Source organism: Cetorhinus maximus, chromosome 1 (assembly GCF_964194155.1).
Source record: "Cetorhinus maximus chromosome 1, sCetMax3.hap1.1, whole genome shotgun sequence".
NCBI lineage: Eukaryota > Metazoa > Chordata > Chondrichthyes > Lamniformes > Cetorhinidae > Cetorhinus > Cetorhinus maximus.
In genome coordinates this window covers 1270341-1284995 of record NC_135879.1, presented here as the reverse complement: position 1 = coordinate 1284995, position 14655 = coordinate 1270341, and the positions used below count along the sequence as shown (strand labels likewise).

The following is a 14655-nucleotide window of genomic DNA, read 5'->3' as shown; positions in this document are numbered from 1 at the left end:
AAGATAACTTTTTAAAGAAATTCTGCTATTGAAGGTGTCTGGAAGTACTCTGAATTATTTTTGAAGTTGCTGTGGTTAAGTTCCTGGATTTGCTAGGAAGTGTTGCTGCATTCTTGATAGGGAAGGCAGTGGATTTAGTGATCTGTCTACATGAAGGCTCCAATAGATATGGGGGCAGTAGTGGCAGTGGCAGTGCCTCTGGATTTGCAGCACAAAAGAGATGATGGAGCAAAGGTTCAGAGAGGGAAACCGTATGCCCTCTGCCAACTTGGAGTCAAACTCTTCCATAGTCCTTGACAGTGACAGGTGGCTGTATAACAAGTCAGCCAACGAACCCAAGCATCTTGGTGTGCATGCCCACCAACGCTCTCCTGTATGCATCCTATCAATGTCCTCGCCTCCGAGTCCTCTGCTGCAGAACAGGTCTACAACCTCTCCCTCTCCAGCGATAGCAAACGAACCATTCAATACCCTGGCCTGATTGCAGCTCACTCCTGTTTGCGTGACACACCATGTGCTGACCCCAACTCTATCCTTATTCCAAGAGCATACAATGCCAGTATCTGAGCTGTGTGGCTGAGAATTTCAGATCAAGTGAGGGCACCTCTTTATTAGTGAGGACTTTGCTCTCTCTCTTCCTCTTTGGGCTGCTGTGACTGGGCAATCCCAGCTGTTAGGTGTCTGAACAGGAAATCAGAAGGGGAAGGTGGGGGTGAAGGAAGAGGTTGGGATGAAAAGCAAGGGGTTCACGGTCGCATCATCTGCAACTTGCACGTGTCAGGTTGCAAGATGTGGATAAGTATGGGAGTTGAAAAGGGGCATAAGGCAGGAACAAACCTTCAATGTTCCTAGTGATGCTGGGTGACATGGACTATGTTGCAGCTTCCTGCCATAGCTGGAGATATGTCAAGGAAGCAAGAGGTTGGTGTGAGGTTGGCAGCATTGGTAGGTGTGCGAGGGAGAGGTGGAATATTGTATGTTAGACATTAGTTCCAAGTGCCAGAAGTATTGCTGGGTAAGAGATGGGGTGTAGTGCACTGGGTAGTGATAGGTTGATGGTATGGTGGGTAGATGTCATGTGAAATTGCATTCACTGACCTTGAACACCAGCGATAAGTCATTAGACTTCTTGTGGCACTGCTACCAGGGCCTGACAGCAGGCACTGACCTTCCTGGTCACCTGCTCCCACTCCCTTCTCAGGGTGATCCTTGAAGGCCTCCTGAGCGACCATGGCATCACTCCTCCTGCCCAACTCAATAATGCCTCCAACATCAGTCATCCTAGAACCCTCACTCTGCACCTTGGCACTGCTTCTCCATTATTTAAATTCCACTAATATTATTCAGTGCAGTTTCCCTTTAAGCGGAACATCATGCCTTTAAGAACAGCAGGCTGGCTGCAACAGCTCATATCTGCACAACACTTCCTGGTCCACAGCTCAGTACCACAATGTGAAGAAAGTAGCAATGCGGAACACACACTACAATCATGTGGGTGAGGTGGGTACACAAATTTCCATGCTGTCCAACTCAAAGGGTACCAGTGCAGGCAAGTCGAGAATCATGACCCAGTGTCCAAAAATGGAGCACATGAATTTCTAGCCTTAGTGTTCTCATTTTTTTGTACATGCATATGAGCCCCTTTTTTAACATTCATTCATGGGATGTAGGCATCATTGGCTAGGATAGCATTTATTGCCCATCCCCAATTGCCTGGTATTTTGATTTTAAATATATCCACCAATGAAGCCACGATGTTAAAACTAACCACTTCCAATTACCAGTTTTCAAAAACATATGGACATGCGAATTAGGACCAGGAGTCGGCCACTCGGCCCTGCTCCGCCATTCAATAAAGTCATGGTTGATATAATTGCGACCTCAACTCCAACATTCCCACCTACCCCTGAAGACCTTTCATCCCCTTGTTAATCAAGGATCTATCTGACTCTGCCTTAAAAATATTCAAAGACTTTGCTTCCACCACCTTTTGAGGAAGAGAGTTCCAAAGACTCATGACCCTCAGAAAAAAATTCTCCTCACTGCTGTCTGAAAATTTTTTTTATTCATTCATGGGATGTGGGCTTTGCTGGCTAGGCCAGCATTTATTGCCCATCCCTAATTGCCCTTGTTCAGAGGGCATTTAAGAGTCAACCACATTGCTGTGGGTCTGGAGTCACGTGTAACCAGGTAAGGACAGCAGATTTCCTTCCCTAAAGGACATTAGTGAACCAGATGGGTTTTTAGTACAATCGGCAATGGTTTCACAGTCATCATCAGACTTTTATAATTGCAGATTTTTATTGAATTCAAATTTCACCATCTCCCATGGTGGGATGCGGACCAGGGTCCCCAGAGCATTACCCTGGGTCTCTGGAATACTAGTCCAGTGATAGTACCACTATGCCACCGCCTCCCCTCCTCTTTTTTTTTTAAAACAATGACCCCTAGTTCTAGGTTCTCCCACAAGGGGAAACATCCTCTCCACATCCACCCTGTCAAGACCCCTCAGAATCTCAAAGCTTTCATCAAGTTGCCTTTTACTGTTCTAAACTCCAGTCGATACAAGCTTAACCTGCCCAACCTTTCCTCATAAGATAACCTGCCCATTACTGGTATTAGTTTAGTAAACTTTCTCTGAACTGCTTCTAATGCATTTACACCTTTCCTTAAATAAGGAGACCAATACTGTACACAATACTCCAGATGTGGCCCCACCAGTGCCGTGTACAACTGAAGAATAACCTCTCTACTTTTGTAATCACAAATAAACAATAACATTCTATTAGCTTTCCTAATTACTTGCTGTACCTGCATACTAACCTTTTGTGATTCATGCCCCAGGACACCCAGATCCCTCTGAATCTCAGAGCTCTGCAATCTCTCACCATTTAGATAATAAGCTTCTTTTCTATTCTTCTTGCCAAAATGGACAATTTCACATTTGTCCACATTATAATCCATTTATCAGATCTTTGCCCACTCACTTAACCTATCTATTTCACTTTGTAGCCTCCTTATGTCCTCTTCACAACTTATTTTCCTACCTATCTTTGTGACGTCTTTAAATTTAGCAACCATACCTTCTGCCCCTTCATCCAAGTCATTTGTATAAATTGTAAGAAGCTGAGGCCCCAGCACTGATCCCTGTGGCACACTACTCATCACATCTTGCCAACTAGAAAATGACCCATTTATGCCAACTCTGTTTCCTGTTAGCTAGCCAATCTTCTATCCATGTCAATATGTTACCCCCTACACCATGAACTTTTATTTATTGCAATAACCTTTGATGTAGCACATTATCAAATTCCTTCTGGAAATCTAAGTACAGTACATTCACCCGTTTCCCTTTGTCCACAGCACATTTGACTCCTTCAAAGAACTCCAATAAATTGCTTAAACATGATTTCCCTCTGACAAACCATGTTGACTCTGCCCGATTGCCTCGAATTTTTCTAAGTGCCCTGTTCTAACATCTTTAATAAGTGCTTCTAACATTTTCCCTATGACCAATGTTAAGCTAACTGGCCTACAGTTTCCTGCTTTCTGTCTCCCTCCCTTTTAATGGAGTAATAATGGAGTTACATTTGCTATTTTCCAATCTAATGGAACCTTCCCCGAATCTAGGGAAATTTGGAAAATGAAAGCCAATACATCAACTATCTCACTAGCCACTTCTTTTAAGATTCTAGGATGAAGTCCATCAGGACCCAGAGATTTGTCAGCCCACAGCTTCAACAATTTGCTCAATACCACTTCCCTGGTGATTGTAATTTTCCTCAGTTCCTCCCTCCTTTCCATTTCCTGATTTACAGCTATTTCTGTGAATTACTTGTATCCTCTATAGTGAAGACTGATGCAAAATACCTGTTCAATTCATCTGCCATCTCCTTACTTTCTATTAATGCCAAAGACTCACTTTCTATAGGACCAACATTCATTTTGTTAACTCTCCTTTTTTAAATATTTATAGAAACTCTTCCTTTGAGTCTTTATGTTTCTAGTAGCTTTGTCCCATACTTAATTTTTTTCATTCCTTATTAATCTTGTCATTTTTTGTTGCTCTTTATATTATATCCAATCTTCTGATCTGCCACCCGTCTTTGTGCAATTATATGTATTTTCATTAAGTTTGATACCGTCTTTAACTTTTTCAGTTAACATGATTGGTGGATCCTCCTCTTGGAATTTTTCTCTCTCATTGGAATGTATCTATTCTGTGTATTCTGAAATATCCCTTTAAATGTCTGCCACTGTATCTCTATTGACCTATCCCTTAACCTTATTTGCCAGTTCACTTTAACTAGCTCTGCTTTCATGCCCTCATAATTACCCTTATTTAAGTTTAAAATACTAGACTTGGACCCACTCATCTCTCCCTCAAAGTAAATGTAAAATTCAATCATATGCTCACTGCTACCAAGGGGTGCCCTCGCTATGAGGTTATCAATTAACCCAATTTTGTCGCACAATACCAGTTCTAGTGTAGCCTGCTCTCTGGTTGGCTCCAGAATGTACTGTTCTAAGAAACTATGCTGAAAACATTCTGTGAACTCATCTACGCTACCTTTGCCCATCTGATTTTTCGAGTCTATTTGTCGATTAAAAGACCCCATGATTAGCTCCAATTATCTGTTATCCTATTTTCAATCTTTTTGCCACCACCGTCCCCTCCCCTACCCCACCCCAAGGACCATTTGTCACTTGTTCATGTTGTTCTTTCCAGAGTGCTTACCCTTGTCCTGCCATTATCACATTCTGCTTTCTGACCTTAACGCCACCATCAACTTTAACCAGTATCACTGTCATTAACACCCCTTTGTCCTTTTGTCCATGATATCTGTGGCAATCTCTCCTTTGCCTCCACCTACCACTGGCCTTTTATCCAGCTTCACTTGCTCCACCCCGCTTAAACAGTATAAATTTCATTACATTTTTACTTCTCTTCAGCTCTGAAGAGTCATAAGGACTCAAAAACGTTAACTCTGTTTTTTTCTCTCCATAGATGCTGTTAGACCTGCTGAGTTTTTCCAGAATTTTCTGTTTCTGTTTCAGATTTCCAGCATCCGCAGTATTTTGCGTTTATCCAATTATCTCTTCCTTTGTACTCTGTCCTACGGTGTAGTTACAATTAGGGGGTCTGTAAACCTACTGCATAGTTACAATTAGGGGGTCTGTACACCTACTGCAGTTACAATTAGGGGGTCTGTACACCTACTGCATAGTTACAATTAGGGGGTCTGTACACCTACTGCAGTTACAATTAGGGGGTCTGTACACCTACTGCATAGTTACAATTAGGGGGTCTGTAAACCTACTGCATAGTTACAATTAGGGGGTCTGTACACCTACTGCATAGTTACAATTAGGGGGTCTGTACACCTACTGCATAGTTACAATTAGGGGGTCTGTAAACCTACTGCATAGTTACAATTAGGGGGTCTGTAAACCATTCCCACAAGTGACTTCTTGCATTTATCATTTCTCATCTCAACACAAATCACTTCTACATCCTGGTTTCCTGAACTTAGGTCATCCCCCTCTATTGTGCTAACACCATCATTAATTAACAGAGCCACCTCTCCAACTTTTCCTAACTTCCTGTCCTTCCTAAATGTCACATACCCTTCGATATTCAGGTCCCAATCTATGTCACCCTGTAGCCTTGTCTCTGTAATGGCTATCAGATCGTACTTATTTATTTCTATTTACACTATCAGTTCACCTGTTTTGTTTTGAGTGCTACGTGCGTTCAGATACAGAGCGTTTAGTTTTGTCCTTTTATTATTTTTCTAACGTCTAGCCTTATCTGCTGAATTACTTTTAGATTTGTACACTCTGTCCCTTCCTGTAATGGTCTGTTTATCATTTCCCATATTAGTACCTTTCTCTCTTGCCTTGTCTCTACTCTTTGGTATACCACATCTTCCCAAATCTGATCCCTTGCTCCCACTATTTAGTTTGAAACCCTCTCTACTTCCCTAGTTTGCAGCTCGCTAGAACACCAGCCCCAGCGCGGTTCAGGTGTACTCCACTTTCCCCAGCACTGGTGCTAGTGCCCCACACACCAGAACCCACTTCTCCCACACCAGTCTTTGAGCCCTGCATTCATTTTTCTGATCTATTTGTCCTATGCCAATTTGCACGCGGCTCAGGTAATAATCCAGAGATTATTACCTTTACCTTCTTAATTTGGTGCCTAGCACCTTATACTGATTATGTAGAAGCTCCTTCCTCATCCTGCCTATGCCATTGGTACCCACATGGACAAAACAACTGGATCCCTTCCCCTCCCACTGTAAGTTCCTCTCCAGCCCTGAGCAAACGTCCCGAACCCCACCACCGGGCAGGCGACATAGTCAATCCCCCTCAATATACTGTCCTCTACTACCACTACATTCCTTTTTGCTCCCACCACTTGAATGACTTCCCGTACCTCAGTACCATGGTCAGTCAACTCATCCACCCTGCAGCCCCACTCTCATCCCAACAAGCTGAAAGAACCTCAAACATTCTGGACAATTGCAGAGGCTGACATTCCTGCTCTCTGGGTCCCCTCACCTGCCTCATCAGCTGCAGTCACACCCTCCTGACTCTGACCACCTTCCAAGTCAGAAAACCCTATCCTAGGGGATGTGGCCACCTCCTGATACAAAGCGTGCAGGTAACTTTCCCCCTCCCTGATGTGTTGCAGTGTCTGCAGCTCAGCCTCCAGCACAATGACTCTGAGCCGAAGCTCCTCAAGTTGCAGACACTTACTGCAGACATATTTACCCTGGATCACACTGGTATCGAGGAGCTCCTACATGCTGCAAATCATGACACATCAGCTGTCCTGCCATCCTTACATGTTTTAATTAATTACTTAATTATTTTATTTTATGTACTTTATTAATCTTACCACAAATTCCTGTACTATTTTAAACCTTAGGAATAGAATAGACCTTAACCACTTACCGGATACTCTTCAAACAGCTAGCTTCTTCCCCTGTAGTAGAGCAAGAACCAATTCAACCAAAAAGTTGAATAAAGGTCTTTCTAGCAAATTGAAAAAAAATACGAGCACAAATATTCAAAATGCTTGGGCTTTGAGAGTCAGATTGCCAGAGTTTGGGGACTGCATGTGGCCCATGGGCAGCAATTTGCATGCTCCTGTTCTAGATCAAAGCTTACCTGATGAAAAGGCTATCCCTAGACATGTATTGAAGCCTGTAATAGCCAGGATATCATCAAAGCTGCCTGCAGCCATAAGTAGCGTTGGGATTCCCTTGTCAACACCATAGCGTTCTTTCTGAAGCAGCAGCATGCATGGGACAACGACAGCAGGTGACACTGCACCGATCACAAACCTGGGAACAGGAAATTGCAGAACATGGAGGAATAACAAGATATATAAATACATATAATGTAAACACTAAAGTTATTTGAAATTACACTGGGAGAGAGTATTGATTTGAGAACCTGATCTAATTTTAGTTAGGCTGTAAACTTTACTGCTCTAATGTATGCAGACTTGGTTATCTTAAGGTAGAATTTTAAGTAATTGAATGAGATTGCTGAATTTCTCTACATTTAACATGTATTTATATAGAGCCTTTAACATAATAAAACATCCCAAACAGATCAGCCTAGATCTTATTGAATGGTGGGGCAGGTCTATTCCTGCTCCTATTTCTTATGTTCATATGTTCTTAAGGCACTTCACAGGAGGATTATAAAACTAAAAATGGCACCAACATATGTACGTACATATGTAAGCCACATAAGGAAATTTTAAATCAGGTGACCAAAAGCTTAGTCAAAGAGGCAGATTTTAAGCAGTGTCCTGGAGGAGGTAAGGGGGCAGAGAGGGAATTCCAGAGCTTAGGACCCAAGCAGCTGAAGGCACGGCCGCTAATGTTGGGACCATTAAAATTGGGGATGCTCGGGGGCCCAAACTGGAGGAGTGCAGATATCGAAGGATGGGGTTGGAGGAGCTTCTAGGGTTAGAGATGGGCAACACCATGGAGGAATTTTAAGACAAGGATGAGAATTTTAAAACCAAGCTGTTGCTTGATCAGGAGCTAATGTAGGTCAGCGAGCACAGGGGTGATGGGGGAATATTGCGTGGTGGGAGTTAGGAAACCAGCAGCAAAGTTTTGAATGACTAAGTTTACAGAAGGTAGAATGAGGGAGACCAGCCAAGAGTGCATTGGAACAGTAAAGTCCAGAGGTAACAAAGGTATGAATGAACGATTTAGCAGACAAGCCAAGATGCGAGTCGGGCAATGCTACAGTGGTGGAACTTGATGATCTTAGTGATGGCGCAAATGCGCTTGGAATCTCAACTCAGGGTCAAACATGACACCAAGGTTGCAAATAGATTGGTTTAGTCTCAGACTGTTGCCAGGGAAAGGGATGAGGTTGGTAGCCAGGGAATGGAGTTTTCAGCAGAGAAGTTTGGAGCAGGTCTAAAAGCAATGGCTTCCATCTCCCCAGTATTTAATTGGAGGGCATTTCTGCTCATGCGGTACTGGATGTCAAATAAGCAGTCTGATAATTTAGCAACAGTGGAGGAGTCAAGAGAGGTAGAACTGCATGTCATCAAACTGCACGTGAAAACTAACGCTGTTCTTTCAGATAATGTCACCAAGACGCAGCATGTAGGTTAGAAATAGGAGGGGGACAAAGGATAGATGCCTGGAAGGCTCCAGAGGTAATGGTACAGGAGCAGGAAAAAAAGTCATTGCAACTGATACTCTGGCCATGATCAGACAGATTAGAATGGAGCCAGGTGAGAGTCGTCCGAACCATCTGGATGACAGTGGAGGGAAATGGTCTAGTTAACTGTGTCAAAGGCTGCATTCTAGACAAACATTTTTCCCTCCCTACCAATGGCAGACTCCCTCTGAAGAGAGGGGGATGCGAATGGGAACCTGCCCTGTCCATGAGATGGTATCCTGACCCAAGAAGAGAGTCAGGGTCACAGCGAGTTAGGCTTGGTGGGTGGAAATCCTGCCTTGCTACTGCCCCAGAGGAAGATCAACGGTGTAATGTTAACATTTAGCACAAATGCATCCAATTTTATACATTGATTTTTACTTCTTAGTTTTCCATTAATGAACACAAACCATTTGGAACTGTTTGGATTTTACCCATTCTATAACATTTTGAGATACCACCCTGGTTAGCGAGCACAAATTAGGTTTAATTATTTTGTAGACAGAATTGTCTCAACAGCATTTTCATTGTAAACACAATCCATTTTGCTAAATTTAATTCAGGTAGATAAAGCCTTTTCAAAACATACCTATTAAAATTTAACTAACATATTAAGCCCAATAAGCATTTCATGATGAGAAATATTACTTAGTCTGTTCTTTGTTTCTAATTATTTGTCCTTTGTCTTCCAGGAAAAAATGAGAACTATTATTTGAACAATGCCTTATTGGAATTAACTTAATTTTCCAAGGCAGTTGATTTATTTTATTTGGAATTCAACAGAATATTTGGTGTGTATATGAAAGTAAAAATATACTCAAAAGAAAGAAAGATGTGCTTTACAGCCAATTAAGTACTTTTGAAGCATCGTCATTGTTGTAATGTAGGAAATGTGACTGCCGACACAGCAAACTTCTCCAAACAGCAGTGTTACGATATTGAGAGAATCTGTTTTCTTGTTTGAGGGATAAACATTGGCCAGGAAAACCAAGACAACTCCCCTGTCCTTCTTCGAATAGGATAATAGGATCTTAAACATCCACCTGAGAGAGTAGCCTCGGCTTAAAGTCTCATCTGACAGAAGGCATCTCCGACAGTGCAGCACACCCAGAGTAATGCACTGGAGTGTCAACTTTGCTTTTTGTGCTCAAATCCTTGAGTGGGACTTGAACCCACAACCTTCTGACTTAGATGTGAGTGTGCTATTAACTGAGCCACGGCCGACAGAACTAAAATATATCAAATAAGAATTTTTATTAAAATAAAATTTAAATCTAGACTAAGATCCTGAAATTCTACATATATTTTATCTTATTTCGGTGTAATTATTGTCAGCTGTTCTTTTAATAAATGTGCTTACCCCAAGATAAAACTCCATGACCACGGCAGATGCAGTAGATAATGCCCAAGAACTGCACAAACACAAGCTTCACTAAGGCAAGGAACAAATGCCAGCCTAAGACACACAGCCTTCAATTTCCGAAGAGCCTAAGAATAAAAGTATCTCGTGTTACCTCAGAAAGAATAAAAATCAACTCAAAACGATGGCAAAGACAATGCTCTATTAGAACATAGGAAATAGGAGGAGTAGTAGACCATATGGCCTTCAAGCCTGCTCCACCATTCAATATGAGCATGATTGTTCATCAGCCTTAACTTCACTTGCCTACCTGCTCCCCATATTCCTCGATTCCCTGAGAGGCCAAAAATCTGCCCATCTCAGCCTTAAATCTATTCAATGATGAAGCGTCTTCAACCCTCTGGGATAAAGAATTTCAAAGATTCACAACTCTAATAAATTTCTCCTCAACTGTTCTAAATGATTGCCCTGTATCCTGAGACTGTGCCAGTGTTCTAAATTCCTCAGCCAGGGGAAACAATCTCTGAAACACAAGATTCTGAAAGGGGCTTGACAGGGTAGACACAGAGATCTTCTCTCCAGAGAATATAAGCCCAGTTTACTCAGCCTCTCATCATAGGTCTAGCCTCTCATCCCAGGAAACAATCCTGTAAACCTTCACTGCATGTCCTCCAATGCAAGTCTATCCTTCCTTAAAAATGGAGCCCAAAATTGCACACACTGCTCCAGGCATGGTCTCGTCAAAGCCCTGAATAATTGTAGTAAGTCTTCTTTATTCTTGTATTCCAATCCTCTTCCAATAAAGGTCAACATGCCATTTGCCTTCCTGATTGCTTGCTATACCTGCATGCTAACTTTGTGTTCCTTGTACGAGCACATCCAAGTCCCTTTGAACGGCAACATTTACAAGATTCAAGTCTTTTAAAAAACGTTCTGCCTTTCTATTCTTACGACCAAAGTGAATAACCTCACACATCCTCACATGATACTTCATCTGCCACTTTGTTGCCTACTCACCCAACCTATCTTAATCGCTGCAGCCTGTGTCCTCCTCACAGCTTAGATTTCCACCTAGCTTTGTATCATTAGAAAACCTAGATACATTACTCTTGGTCTCTTTCTCTAAATCACTAATAAAGATTGTGAACAGCTGTGACCTGAGCGCTGATCCTCACAACACTCCGCTAGTCACAGCCTGCCAACTTGAAAATGGTCCATTTATTCCTACTGTCTGCTTCCTGCCTATTAACCAGTCATCTATCCATGCTAACATATTACCCAAACTCGATGAGCTATTCCCTTGTGCATTAATCTTTTGTGTAGCACCTTATCAAATGCCGTTTGAACATCCAAGTAAACTACATCCATTGGTTTCCCGTTTATCTACCCTACTAGCTACATCCTCAAATAATAACTAAAATTTGCCAAATATGATTTCTCTTTCATGAAACCGTGTTGACTTAGGAAATTGTAATATGAGTAGACTAAGTGTAGTGTTAAGAATTCCTTAATAAGAGATTCTAGAATCTTACTGACAACTGATCTCAGGCTAACCGGCCTGTTGTTCCCCATTTGCTTTCTTCCTCCTTTCTTGAATAGCGGAGTTACATTTATTAACTTACAATCTACTGGGACCATGTTAGGATCTAGGGATGTTGGAAAATCATAACCAGTGCATCCAGTATCTCTGCAGCTACCTCTTTTAGAACCCTGGGATGTAAGCAATTCAATCCTGGGGATTTGTGGCATTTTAGTCCCGAAGTTTCTCTAATACTTTTTCTTCGTTGATATTAATTACCTTAAATTCCTCACTCTTTTAGCCCCTTGATTCCCCTCTATTTCTGGTATGTTTCTTCTACTGTTAAGGCAAACACAACGTATTTGTTCAATGTTTATGCCATTTCCTCATTCCCCATGATAATTTCTCCTGTCTTTACCTCTTAAGGTGCAAGCATTTCCTTTAACTACTCCTCTTCTTTTTATATAATTGTAAAAGCTCTTACAATGTTTTTCCATTCCTGGCAAGTTTACTTTCATATTCTATTATTTCCCTTTTTATCAAATTTTTGGTGGGACAGGAAGCAGAGAATTGGGATGAGGAGAGTTAAAAACTAAAATCCATTTAACGTGACCTCAATCCTCCATTTTTACGGCAGCGAATATCAGGGCCGTGGAGAGGCGAGACGCTTATTAGCATAAGCCCAATTGCTGCACTGGTTTCCTGGTGGGTCAAGACACTTGGCAGTGAAACAGAGGTGGGAAAGAAGGCCCGAACAATCCCCATCCACCACTACTCTCCTCCGTCTGGCTGAACTTGTTCTCACACTGAACAATTTCTCCTTAAACTCCTCTCACTTCCTCCAAATAAAAGGTGTGGCTATGGGTACCCGCATGTGGAACATTCCTTGTTCCAGTCCTACTCCGGTCCCCTCCCACAACTCTTTCTCCGGTACATTGATGATTGCTTCGGTGCTGCTTCATGCTCTCGTCTGGACCTGGATTAATTTATTAATTTTGCTTCCAATTTCCACCACTCCGTCATTTTCACATGGTCCATCTCTGACACTTCCCTTCCCTTCCTTGACCTCTCTGTCTCAATTTCTGGTGATAGACTGTCCACCAATATCCATTACAAGCCTACTGACTCCCACAGCTACCTCGACTATGGCTCCTCACACCCCACTTCCTGTAAGGACTCCATCCCATTCTCTCAGTTCCTTCGCCTCCGTCGCATCTGTTCTGATGATGCCACTTTCAAAAACAGTTCCTCTGACATGTCTTCCTTCTTCCTTAACCAAGGTTTTCCACCCACGGTGGTTGACAGGGCCCTCAACCGTGTCTGGCCCATCTCCCGCGCATCCGCCCTCACACCTTCCTCTCCCTCCCAGAACCATGATAGAGTCCCCCTTGTCCTCACTTATCACCCCACCTGCCTCCACATTCAAAGGATCATCCTCCACCATTTCCGCCAACTCCAGCATAATGCCACCACCAAACACATCTTCCCTTCACCCCCACCCCCGGCGGCATTCCGCAGGGATTGTTCCCTCCGGGACACCCTGGTCCACTCCTCCACCACCCCCTACACCTCTACCCCCTCCCACGGCATCTTCCCACACAACCGCAGAAGGTGCAACACCTGCCCCTTTACTTCCCCTCTCCTCACCGTCCAAGGGCCCAAACACTCCTTTCAAGTGAAGCAGCATTTCACTTGCACTTCCCTCAATTTAGTCTACTGCATTTGTTGCTCCCAATGCGGTTTCCTCTACATTGGAGAGACCAAACGCAGACTGGGTGACCGCTTTGCAGAACACCTTCGGTCTGTCCGCAAGCATGACCCAGACCTCCCTGTCGCTTGCCATTTCAACACTCCACCCTGTTCTCATGCCCACATGTCCGTCCTTGGCCTGCTGCATTGTTCCAGTGAAGCTCAACGCAAACTGGAGGAACAGCACCTCATCTTCCGACTAGGCACTTTACAGCCTTCCGGACTTAACATTGAGTTCAACAACTTCAGGTCATGAACTCTCTCCTCCATCCCCACCCCCTTTCCGATCCCCCCCCAACCCCTTTCTTTTTTTTCTAATAATTTATATAGATTTTTCTTTTCCCACCTATTTTCATTATTTTTAAATGTATTTCCATCCATTGTTTTATCTCTGCCTTTTAGCCTATTTCGATTCCTTCACCCCACCCCACCCCCATTAGGGCTATCTGTACCTTGCTCATCCTGCTATCTACCCTTAATTAGCACATTCCTTAGATAATATCACCACCTTCAACACCTCTTTCTCCTTTTGTCTGTGACATCTTTTGGTTATCTCCACCTATCACTGGCCCTCTATCCAGCTCTACCTGTGCCACCCCCCTTAAACCAGCTTATATTTCACCTCTTTTCTATTTTTATTTAGTTCTGTTGAAGAGTCATACGGACTCGAAACATTAACTGTGTTCCTCTCTGCAGATGCTGCCAGACCTGCTGAGTTTTTCCAGGTATTTTCATTTTTAATTCTATTTGTTTATTAGTTTACAACATTGTACACCCTATTCCTATATATTTAATACCATATAGAACTCATTTAAGAGATATCACATTGCATATAGTGATAGAGTGATAACGTTATTTGTTAAGCTATAAAAACTAGTTACACGGCAAGATGTGTTTTACATAAATCAGGTAATAGTGTATAATTCAAAGATAAATATAAATAATGCTTGCCGTTATATAGTGCCATATGAATTAAAAAAAGAGCTACGAAATCAAACTATCAAGGGACATAAAACAAAATAGCAAAACATTTTACAGGCACAACAATAAAAAAAGGAAGCCTGGGATGGGAATGGGGTCGTTAAGGGATAAACAGGATAATACCATAAGTATGATAGAGAGTTAGCAGAAATATTAAATAATTCTTTCATATCAATGTTTACCAGGGAAGGAAACCAGGTAGACATACCATTGAATGGTAAGATGAATAATGAGATAAATGCATTTGAAATTTTTAAAAAGGGGTGCACTAAATAAAAGAATCAAACTCAAAAGAGGATAAAAACTCTGGTCCGGATGGATTACATATGAGCACTTTAAAAGA

General features: G+C 42.4%; 1 protein-coding gene across 3 annotated transcripts in view; it reads right to left on the bottom strand.

Annotated features, from left to right (window-relative positions):
- The window catches only part of LOC144693733 (sodium/hydrogen exchanger 9B2-like), a 141372-nt gene that overhangs the window by 28763 nt on the left and 97954 nt on the right, over positions 1-14655 (bottom strand). For all 3 annotated transcript variants that reach the window (XM_078563725.1, XM_078563814.1, XM_078563896.1), the window contains 2 exons: positions 10064-10191; positions 7177-7352 (listed from right to left, as the gene is read on the bottom strand). In XM_078563725.1, coding sequence (XP_078419851.1) covers positions 7177-7352; positions 10064-10191 — 304 coding nt within the window. The remainder of the gene's footprint in view (positions 1-7176; positions 7353-10063; positions 10192-14655) is intronic.